Consider the following 11,759-nt stretch of genomic DNA (forward strand, 5'->3'; position numbering starts at 1 on the left):
GGTTACGTATTGTTTTCCGAATTATTATTTACTGTCGCTGCTACTATTATCGCGTTTTCCATCCTCATTACAGCAATTCCGCTACCCCTAAAACTAACACTGTCACAACGACTACTGGGCCTAACACAATAATTGCAACACTCCTCGAAGATTTACTGCAATACGTGCGTTCTTTGTCATTTTTACAAACCCCAAAATCGGTGTATTTATGTTTTTATTTAAAATGATACGTTTACACTGTTATAAAATTGTCCAGATTCTGGCCGCAGTTCACTCTTATGTTATTAAAACCAAACTCAGTTTTCAACAAAATCTAATCAATAGACATTTGCAGTTCTGGCTGGGGTTTGAAAAATAGACTTTAAAAGAATCTGGAACAGATTTAGGAAATTGACCCAGCTTGGGGATGCCCCCCTCCCCCTTTTTTTCCTCCCTGCCACCCCCTTCTTTGCCGTTAAAAATGTTTTCCCGGCAAATGGCACAGTTTGTTCCTACACCATTTACTATTGCTACAAACTCAAATTGAGATCGTGGACAAATATTAGTCCAGCAACAACAATAAAACGAGCTGTGATTGCCAGGCTTACAAAATTCACTTTGTGTTAACGCTGTTCGACGGAGCACGCATGCCGGTACTCACACAGTGGCTGGTACCGCAAGGGGTTTGGAAACTGTGTGCTTGTGACAGAAATCAATATTCCCATGATTTCTTACACTTATAGAGCACCGTTATAACTTCTTTTCTCAGAATGTACTCTACAAAGATTGTACTTTCTTCTCCAATTCTGCTTTTCAGTGAATTATTCTGATGTCAGTTAATTAGTCAGTTGTTCAGCGAGTGAAGTGCTGAGGCAGGGTGGAAATCAGCCAAATCTCCAACGTGTTGGATGACATGCTACTTTGGCTCCTAGTCTAACACCCAATAGACTTACAATAATAATATTGATTGCCTTGCATGGAAATTACTTCATTGAATATTCTATTCTGAGATGCAGTATCCCACACAACCTGCATGGTCTTGAGAAATAGTGTCGAAGCAGCCCACGCCTGAACAATCTAAAATGTCTAGAGAATTTTCAATTGATTTATGTTATATGCATGTTCATTCGCACTTGTTGTTCGTGTTCTCATGTACCTATGTTATTCGTGTGTTCACAGGTACCTATTCCAAACGTGATTTCGTGTTGTTGACGAAATAAATACGTGTTAAGTTCGGAACAAAGACTGTTGAAGTTATTTAATGTCGATGGTGGCGTGAAGCAAACATTACGATTAATGTTATTGAAAAATTAAGATAATTGACGCTAGATTTTGGGTACAAAATACCCGAGCAAATGTATGAAATGTAACTTTGTAGTTTCCAAGGACACTACAGCTTGGAAAGTTGTCAAACAGCAGGCGATCCCCATTGTCTTTAATCGCAAATACGTCAACTTCTATTTTTTAAAATGATTTTCCCCCCTAAAAAGCAATGCAAATGAAAAGGCTTTAATAGTATTCCAAAAACTCCAAGTGTACAAACAATATACGAGCAGCTGATTCCATTGCGCCGCAACATATGATATAACAAAATCAAGAAAGTAATGATCTTGACGGTGGAAGGCACTTATGAATAAACCACAACTTTTTGCTTGTCTTTCTAAGATGAAACACCATAACTTTTTGCTATTTAGCAAGGGTAGAACATTCGGATCGAATATCCCGCCGCTCCACCGGAGATTTGGAACAGTTGTCATTGAAATGATCTCCACAAAGTACAGAGCTTCCAACATTGTCGTTGGATTGTGGTATCTGGACGACTTTTTTAGTGTAAATATTTTTACACCCGCATTGAAAACGTTTAGATCATTTAGGAGGAGGAGTTCGACCCTTCCAGTCAAGGTCAATCCAGCAGAAAGACCGAGATTCCACTTTGGAATAAGCTGCTGGACTCTTGTGAGCAACAACAAATCGCCTAACCTCAATAGCACGGACTACAGTTATCTAAACGAATACTCTCCTGTGTTTTGTTTGCATGTTCAGGGCGAGCCTAGGCAAAGAAAGATTCAACGTCCCAGCAGAAAAACCGAGATACTCAAAGAAAAATGTTTCCCACTCGGTAATCGAAACGTGGTACAGCCAAGCGCCAAAACGCTACAATACAGACGTCATTTATATGGACGAACACTCTTTTTTGTTCGAGTAAAGAAACACAAAATACGACTTTTCATATTTTTACAATTTGTACGTTTATTTCTTAAACAATTTTTCTTTCATTTTCTAGATGTTATTCCGAATGTTTTGGTTTTTAATACAAGTATTTTATCTTTCCGTTCAATTTCATTAGACACAAGGAGAGCAGAACAAACTGCAAGGGACAACAAACAGCATGATTATTTTCCTATCTGTTTCCTATTTTGTGTTGGTTCACAACATACACCACTCTTTCAATATCAAAAATTTGTTTTGTAAACTGTAAGTTTCGAATGAAACTCATGAAGTCATGAAGTCATGAAGTCATGAAGTCATGAAGTCATGAAGTCATGTTATTCAATGTAAGGCCCGACTTTCCAAAGTAGAGGCAGATTTTTTAGGGAGAGACGGCGTGAATAAAGAAAATAATGAACAGTAGTGATTACTTTAGACGAGTAATCGTTGAACATTATAATTGTCTGCAAATATTATGTATACTTTTTTTTGCATGCTCAGAATAACCCAAACTAAATTGATTGGATTCCCAAATTCAAAACGAATCTCTTCTTGCGAAACAAAACTCCCATTAAGATTTTTTTAATGATATTTGGCAGTTGGTACACATTTAAAGTATGAAAACCGGCCCTTGACCCCGAAAAAATGTTTTTAAAAGTTTGCAAGGCGTAGCGGACTCAATATCATGGCACATTTCAAACCTAATTTACACAAACTAGTAACACGGATTTGAGCATTCAAGTTTCAAACAGAGAAATCTGAACTGAAAAAAAACCTCTAATATGTGTGAACAGCTAAGTTGTTCTTTTTATAATTCTTCAAAATAGGGCGTCTTCAAGCGTTCGAATAACCAGAATGCACGTCCTCAATGATTTCGACTGGGTAAATTCATTATGCCAAAGTCTGTTGTTAGTTCCCTTCACAGTTTAGGTGCTCAGATCCTTCCACGCACGCTGTCAAATCTAGCCAAGAACAGTATTCCCTTTGCACGCTTGTTCCACTGTGGGCTGCATAAAATCATGGTAGAATTCACCAGTATGCTCGTCGCACGCCCCCACTACTGTCTTTACGCAAGACAAAGAGATTTTTCCTTGATCACATACACTCACCTGAAATAGATAAATATAATGCATACATAAACCAAAGAACAGAAATCAGGGTAAAGAGTCAGTTAGTGTGGGGGAGAGGTGAGGTCACTTGCCTGTTATTGCAAAGTGTTTGAAGATTTGATTCAAGTATAAATATTACGAGACTAGCTGGGCCCCCTTTCGTTGAAAGGAATGATCGGTGCATTAACATCAACTGAAAGTCATTGGCCTACTATATTTAGACTATACTGAAAAGGAGCAATACATCCTGAGAGGTGCAAAAATTTAGAAGGTTTAGATATAGATCTAATGATATATAGATTGATTCTCTAATCCGCTTTCATGGTTCTGCACTCCAGGATTTCAAAGCAACAGTGCGCACGGCTATTGAACGGAAACCTCACTTGTTTACAGTGGCGTCTTAGAAGACCGACTTTCCCAAGATTAGATCTAAACGAAACTATTGAAAAACTGAAGGCTCCTCAATAGAACTGTACACACTTTAAATGATTTTGAATCACACCTAATTTTGTCAAATTCGAAAATTAAGTGGTTCGGAAGTTTTAGGGGGCCAAAGTGACGAACTTTCACAAATATAATTATAGATTCAGTTTATGGGAGTGTCCCTTGGTTCCCGAACATGGTGTACTGGCGATCCAAAAAGGTGCCACTTTTTTAAAATTGTGTATTAATCTAACCTTTGGAAGTTTTCTCTTTTTCCTTTCACTTGGGTAACAAGCTGACAAAATAGATCTTGAAATAAAATAAACATTTTGGTGTTTTAATAAGTCAGTGTTCTGTGGGAAATTGGCATTTCCTCAGACCATATAGCGGCATTTTTCTATTTTTTATCTTTTAATGAAAATCGGGTCTCTATTTATCAAGCACCCGCAACAATATTTGATCGTGGTCTCTCAAGAAAGATAGCATGATCAGTTTTTCTGTTGACCTTGACGTTAAATGACTTGCGCCATGGCAGCAGCAGAAACACAGAAAGAATGTCGATGGCTCGGTTTCTCTTATGGTGAGTTGAACTTACGATCATTTGTGGGTGACAATAACAGAAATAAAAGGCTGTTATTATAACATGACCTACTCTTTAGAGTACTTAGTATCACAGATTTGAAAGGAAAAGCGTAAAGACTATTTTAAAAAACCCACAAAAAAACTACTCTTTCTACATCATCAAAATGTGTTACCTTTCTTTTGATCCTCAGTACAGTAGTAGCAGAAGAAGAAAACAGTGATACACTTATCAATAGTAGTAGTAGAAGTAGTAGTAAGTAGTAATAGTAATACAATGTAGTAGTAGTTCTTGTTGTTGTAGTCGTAGTCGCAATAGTAGTAGTAGTAGCAGCAACAGCAGCAGCAGCAGCAGCAGCAGCAGCAGCAGCAGCTAAAGTTGTAGTGTAGAAGTAGTGGTAGCAGTAGTAGTAGTAGTAGTAGCAATAGTAGTAGTAGTAGTAGTAGTAGTAGTAGTAGTAGTAGTAGTAGTAGTAGTAGTAGTAGCAATAGTAGTAGTAGTAGCAGTAGTAGTAGTAGTAGCAGCAGCAGTAGTAGTAGATGTGGTAGTAGTAGTAGTAGTAGTAGTAGTAGTAGTAGTAGTAGTAGTAGTAGTAGTAGTAGTAGTAGTAGTAGTAGTAGTAGTAGTAGTAGTAGTAGTAGTTATAATAAGTATGTTTGTATATAGTATGGAATTCAATCTACGTAGCTAGATAATACCAAGGTTTAAAATTGATGTGTGCCTTCAGCCAAAATAATAAATAACCCTTGATTATCCAGGAGTCAGTATTCAGTTTAGTTCCGAAGCATTTGTGTCATTAAATTGTTCAATCTAGTTTGCAGTCGTGGTGCTTACTATTAGAAGTCTCCCTGAACAATATTCCAACAAGGTATGGAGTACCTTTTCCCATATTTTTCCAATTTTGGCTACAACCTTCCTTAACACCAACTTGGTCATTTTAACAGCGCTTCGTCGTGAGGCATGAAGCGAAACATTGGGGCGGGAGGTTGGAGGAGGGTGTGTTTCAACAAGACAAACGAGGGACCATGCCACTTGTTTTCGAACCTTATTCTCATTTCAGTTTTCTTTTCAACTTTGCAACAAGAGCATTCTAAATGTGCAACTCACCGTGGTCGAATTGAATTGTCGAGCAGCTTCGTCCTTGATACATTTGGAAAATGCATCTATGAATCCTGAATGTGACACGCATTCAAGTTTGATGTTTTTGTCAGTACACAGTGCATCCATGTATTTCGAGTAATCGAAATTTAAAGAAACATCATAACCTGGGAAAACAAAAAACTAAACACTAATAAGTCTCTTTTTATCATGACAGAAATGATGACGAAATTGTTCAAATATTGTTACTTTAGAATTGGAAAGAAGATGCTCTCTTTCTTTTTTAAACAATGGAGAATTTTTTATTCCAATACAGTGCAAGGTGTGAAGAATACACGCCAGTTCTTGGGCTGGGCAAACAACACAATTCAACAGCTAAAAAGACACTACAGTATGGTCAAATTATATATTACGTCATTGTGTAGAACAAGCAGCATTAAATTCCTCCACAGGAAAACAAAGCCAATAGGAAAAGATTCTTTGAGAAATTTCACACCTGGATCAGGTGTTCTTTGTCAATGGTTCGTGAATATTTTGCTGACATGTCGGTATTTTTTAGACTTATAAGTTATTGTTTTGTTGTTGTTGTTTTGTTGTTGTTATTTTGTGTGTGTGTGTGTGTGTGTGTGTGTGTGTGTGTGTGTGTGTGTGTGTGTGTGTGAGAGAGAGAGAGAGAGAGAGAGAGAGAGAGAGAAAGAGAGAAAGAGAGAGAGAGAGAGAGAGAGTGTGTGTGTATGTGTGTTTTTTGTTGTTTTTGGTTGTTGTTGGTTGTTGTTGTTGTTTTTTGGGGGGTTGTTTGCTGTTGTTGGTTTGTTTTTCGGTGTTTTTATTTTTATTTTTATTTATTTTTATTATTTTTATTATATTTTTTAAATTTTTTTTTTTTTTTTTGGGGGGGGGCGGGATGGAGTATACATTCTGAATTCAGGCTCATATTACCTCTAATATCAAAATAGGTCAGTTATATACTGTTAAGGTGGGTAGTCACTTGGATGTGTCCTGCAACAACATACCATAGCACGGGACAGTGACGACCAACAGTGGAGTGTTTGCAAAATTGTATGTCTGTGTAATGTTGTGTATTTGGTATCTTTGATAAAATATTCTTTGTACGTAAATTTGTGTGTTTAAGTATGGGCATATGTATCTATGTATATATATATGTACAAATATGTATGCCGCTGTTATCCGAATTTTCCTAAATGTATTCAATAAAGTGGAAATTATGTACTGTTTGTAAATTTATTCATCCATTGGAGTTTTAGTTGCAGCGAACATTATCTAAATTAGAAACAGGGAAGAGGTACTCACTGTTTGGAGAACACGTATTTACAGCGTCCCTAACACATTTACTGGCATTCAGGAAGGCATCTTTTCTGTCGCCACAGTAGTTGGTGAAGTTCTGTAACATAATATTATAATGTTTTGAGAACAGGAAGCATGTAAAACGAAAGTACAAACGCGAATACAGTAAACAGCTCGTCAAGTTGTGGGACAATGTGAGTGTACGGATTAGTTTGTTGAATTATTCAGTTTCTGCGGTTGTGGATTTTGATCACAAAGTAACGAACTCAATGAAAAAATATCAACAGGTCTCGCTGTTTTCTGAACGTTTCTGTGCATCCCTGTTTCCTTCGCTCTTGAGCATAAGTTAAGCATCAACACAAAACCTTTGAGAAATATGTTCAGTCCTACTGTGGGTAATTCCACTATCCCAATCTCTGCTCATTTTAATTGCACAGCATTCCCAATTCATCTGTATACAAGACTTTTAAAGAGATTGTTTCCTTACAGATTAATAAATTTAGGTGACTGCTTGGGTCCCTTCGGCTCTGAGGACACGCCTGGCCTTATGCATTTGTACTAAGATAAGCTAAGATAGATGAGATAAGATAAGATAAGATGAGATTATAAGTAGTCTCTGTATAGACATAATATAAAAAAACGTTGTTCTCGCACAGCTACTACGTTGCATATTGTAGAGTAAAGCTAGCTGGCAGAGCAGTCACGCGCGCACACACACACACACACACACACACACACACGCACACACACACACACACACACAAACACACACACACACACGCACACACACACACACGTACATAATGTATGTGGCGTAAAAAACAACAACTTGAAAATGTAATAACAAAGCCCTAGTGTTAAAGCCTTATTCTACCCACTCATGCAGAATACGAATTTAAAGCTAAATAAGCTCTGCATCTTCTGACACATTAATATTTCACCGATCTTAAGAGACATTCTGGTCCCTCGAATTTTACTGTTAAAATCAGGAAGAAAAACAAAATTGTCTTCACGCGTGTATTGAAGAGTATCAATATTGATATAATGAACATGCATTGCATATCCAATGAGTGTTGAATCAACTTTCTGATGTGCTACAGCAATGAACCTTAATAAAAATCATAATCCGAATGGATGTTCTAGCTTTCAGTTTATGTAGGTGCCAGTTGGATCATAAACACAAAGTTATTAACATTACTTTGAACGAACGTTTTTCTGGTCAGCTGGTAAAGATAGATAGATAGATAGATAGATAAATAGATAGATAGATAGATAGATAGATAGATAGATAGATAGATAGATAGATAGATAGACTGACATTCATTCTGAAAATGCTTCTTTTTTTTAAATTTCGAAGGGAATCACACGCGTCTTTTTTTTTCGACCACATCAAAGAATAAGACAGAAACGGACATGAACTCACCATTCCTGCCATGTTGCCGATTGAAACAGCCTTGATCATGGCATTTACCTCTTCCGAAGGAATGCCATTGTCAGTGAAACACTTTTGCGTTGTCTTTAGCATGTCGGCACAAGGGTCAGAGGTTGGAGCAGCCAGGGACACGCCCACAATGCACGTCAAAACCACTATGCCGGAAGAAATGAGACGAGAAATTTCGATCTGGTGTAAGTCGGTCATTGTTGAACTGAACTCATCTGTCCCTCTCTGTCTTCCCCTCACCTCTCTATGTCTCTCTCTCTGTCTGTCTGTCTGTCTGTCTCTCTCTCTCTCTCTCTCTTTCTCTCTCTCTCTCTCTCTCTCTCTCTCTCTCTCTCTCTCTCTTTTTCTTTCTGTCTTTCTTTCTTTCTTTCTTTCTCTCTTCCTCTCACTCTCTCTCCCTTCTTCTATGTACCTCTCTTCCTTCCTCTCTGTCTATTTCTGGGCGTATTTGTTCCTGTGTGTTTGAGCATGCAAGTAATTAAGTGCATGTATGTGGGCATATTTTGGTCGTATATAGGAGAACAAATGGCTTGAAATTATCTGACGATTTTAAATGTATCTGAAATCTACTACAAGGCCTAGCATACAAAATGGCATATCTCAAGTAGGCCTGGTTTATTCTGGCACAACTCACAAACAAAATGATTTTCTTATACTCGAACAAATGCAAAATGGCAGAACTCATCAACACCCCCTACGTCTTAAGTTTTATATATTATTCCACCACAGGTATCGAAAAAGTGGCAGCACTTTTCACGTCTTGATTCATCTTTTTCTGACATAATTTGTGTCGACTGATGCAATATTACACTATGTTTTGATGAAGGCTTTCATAAACGTTTAACGCCAATCATTTTAAAGGCAACGTGTTACCGACCACAGAATCGTAATCGTGAAATTGCGGGTTTGGGGGTTCGAGCTTCAGCACGGGCAGACGTTGTGTCCTGGGGAAAGGCACTTTACTTGAATTTCACATTTAACCCGGTCCTTAAGGAGGTAGACGTTTTCTCGAAGGTCCGGCCTCTCAAATAATCTAATAGTGTTGATAGGGGCAATAAACTTTTACCATTTCACCATTTATCTTTTTCACATTTAATGCTTTCTTCTTTGTTCTAGTATCATATCTGAGGCATCCAATTGAATATGGGAACAAAAGTGACGACAAGTTGAAGGTCGATCTGTCTGAAAGCAACAAGTACGAGAGAATTTGGCATCTGTTCTTATCTCGTCCTACCTAGATCTAACTACCCACGCTCTCAGTACTTCATTGCTGCTTTAAAAAATAGTATGAATCTTTTAATCATTTTAAATGCACTCTCAGGACGGCCGGGGGGGGTTGTCATAGTTGTTGTCCAGGATGTCAAAATTTTTACTGACACACCATAAGTTTAAGAACAGCTTAGGTTTAGTCGAGAGAAAGAAAACATGTGATTTGCAGGCTAAATGTCGTCAAATTTGAATGCTCACATTATCAGGATGTCACAAAAAGAAGGACAGGGAAAGGAGATTGGGAAGGGGGATGGGCTGGAAAGGAGAGGGGGGGGGGGCGGCTAGCTTTCAGACTGGATTAATATCAGTAGGAATCTGAAAGACCATGACCATAACGTCTTCTGGTTATAGACGTAAAGAGTAATTGTACCTGAAGTACCAACGGTTTTGACGTTGTTTTGCAGCCACAACTCACAATATTGATCTCATCTTTGCCAACTAAGAGGAACACTGGAACAAGAAAATCATTATGTGAACTACACAATGCCGTTACTTCTATTGGCTGCTTTCGGAATTGTAACTATTACTATTGCTGTAATCGTCGCTGTCTTCTTTGTTCCCAAAATCTACGTTGATGTTGACGATGTTGTTGTTGCTAAATATTTACTCAGTCAGAGACAAAATATGACTTTTCGAATGTGAGACCCATACAGCAATCTGGTGAAAATAGAGACAAAAGGCCAACTTGTATACTCACCAACGATGTTCATGATGCCGGTTTATTTCTGTATTTGAGATATCTGCTCAGTTCTTCCAGTAGTGTTGGTGTAACGCTTACTTTCGTCTAGGTTTTATACAGAATTCTGTCTATGGAACAAGGCCTACTTTTAAGAGGACACAAATTTGATCCGAGGCTGCATGTTAAAGATAATATATATATATTATAGAACGCTTACTGACATCTGTGTTTGGGACGACTGTGGATTTTCCCAGCGTGGTCAACTGGATTAGCCAATCAATGCTGACGACCCTGTCTGGTTTTTCCCAGTCTGATGAACCAGTCTAGCCAATACTGACGACTTTGTCTAAGGACTTGTTCCTTGGTACGCATTTTGCATTCGTATTACCCACGAATCCAGATCCCTCTCCATTTTCTGTAACAAGTTCCATGAGCTACGTTCAACGTATGTGGTTTTGAAAATAAGGATAGCGTTGTGAATTTTTTTGTGGGAATACGTAAGAAGTTTATCGAGAGCGCACTCTCCCGCTCCTCCCACCATGTGTTGGTCGTGATCCAGACTCATTTCAGCAGCACGCAGCTCGACGATTTGCAAAAATACAGTGTAGCGTGTAGTGCGTTATTGTTTATTGTAGAGTAAAGCCAGGTGGCAGAGCAGGCAGTTATTGTCAAAATGAAGTTTTCAACAGAAACCTAGGAGCGTTTGATTGAGGTAGATAGGGAAACCCCGTGTTTTTATGATGCGTTGATTCCTTACGAATATCGGGGTCCACGAATTCTAGTAGCATTCATGGGTTCTCTCTGACGAAGGTGTTTTTTCTGTTTTGACTGAGCCTTTACTTTCCCATCTAATTTCTGAAAGACCCATTCGTGCAATATTGTCCTATCCATTTCCTATATATTCCTTCTAGTTAAGCATTACGATACACAGTCCTCACATGCCATGTGATCGGTTTTAAAGGTTTGAATCTAGATTTTGTTTTGCAAACAGTAGTTCGTTGACAGTGTGGGCGCCAACTGCTGCCCATCGTGGTCCCTACCAAGTGAGGAGTTCAGAGCTTGATCATAAGCCCCTCTATCGCTGTTGTTATTTATTATGTTCTTGTGGCTTTGCAAGTTGCTTTTTTCTCTGGAAATTAAAGTAGTATTTTTCTGTTGCCTACCACCTCCTTGTGAACAGGTTTCAGTGTCGCCTTTGTCATTCCAATGGCGCACAAGATGGTCGTCGTTTTGCTAGTACTTTTGGCGCCTCTCGTTGCAAAGACAATCCTTTATTTGTGCATTGAAACATTTATGCTACCAAGGTTCTCCTCTAGCCCCCTTCCAATGTCACCTTTATTCCCTGATTGATACTGAGAGCTCAAGTAGACAATCTTGGCTCGCCATGAGATTCCTACGAATGCACCCTATATTAGCGCTAGTGCTATGTAACATAGAATTGTCTGATCGGCCATAGAAGAAGCCACAAGTCATCTAAACCTTCAGTTCTAATCCTCCTATTTCGCTTTGAGAATTGTTCTCTCCTGAAGATGTTTTGATCATCGACAGACATTGTCGTACGAATTATCAGTATTATCATTGAAACGTAACATTATGAGTAAATATAGAAACAAGAGAGTGAGGAAGGGAAGATCGAACAAAGAGTAGAAAGTGGTAGGGGACCTGAAA

The 11,759-nt window shown here is 38.4% G+C and overlaps 1 protein-coding gene across 1 annotated transcript; it reads right to left on the reverse strand.

The window, feature by feature from the left end:
- Positions 1 to 2,203: 2,203 nt before the first annotated feature.
- On the reverse strand, positions 2,204 to 10,304 carry LOC101848188. Its single transcript, XM_005094627.3, has 5 exons — positions 10,110 to 10,304; positions 8,126 to 8,289; positions 6,709 to 6,799; positions 5,407 to 5,564; positions 2,204 to 3,296 (listed from the first exon to the last, which is right to left on the reverse strand). Exons 1-5 carry the CDS (start codon positions 10,120 to 10,122, stop codon positions 3,150 to 3,152), a joined length of 573 nt encoding a protein of 190 aa, XP_005094684.1. The 5' UTR covers positions 10,123 to 10,304; the 3' UTR covers positions 2,204 to 3,149.
- Between the last annotated feature and the right edge of the window lie 1,455 nt (positions 10,305 to 11,759).

This window comes from Aplysia californica, unplaced genomic scaffold (genome assembly GCF_000002075.1).
Source record: "Aplysia californica isolate F4 #8 unplaced genomic scaffold, AplCal3.0 scaffold00086, whole genome shotgun sequence".
Lineage (NCBI taxonomy): Eukaryota > Metazoa > Mollusca > Gastropoda > Aplysiida > Aplysiidae > Aplysia > Aplysia californica.

Excerpts from the sequence above, each read along its gene's own strand:
- LOC101848188 (XM_005094627.3), bottom strand. Across the intron at positions 6,800-8,125 it reads TCGGCAACATGGCAGGAATG|AACTTCACCAACTACTGTGG; the intron begins GTGAGTTCATGT and ends ATTATGTTACAG. Across the intron at positions 5,565-6,708 it reads AAATACGTGTTCTCCAAACA|GTTATGATGTTTCTTTAAAT; the intron begins GTGAGTACCTCT and ends TTGTTTTCCCAG.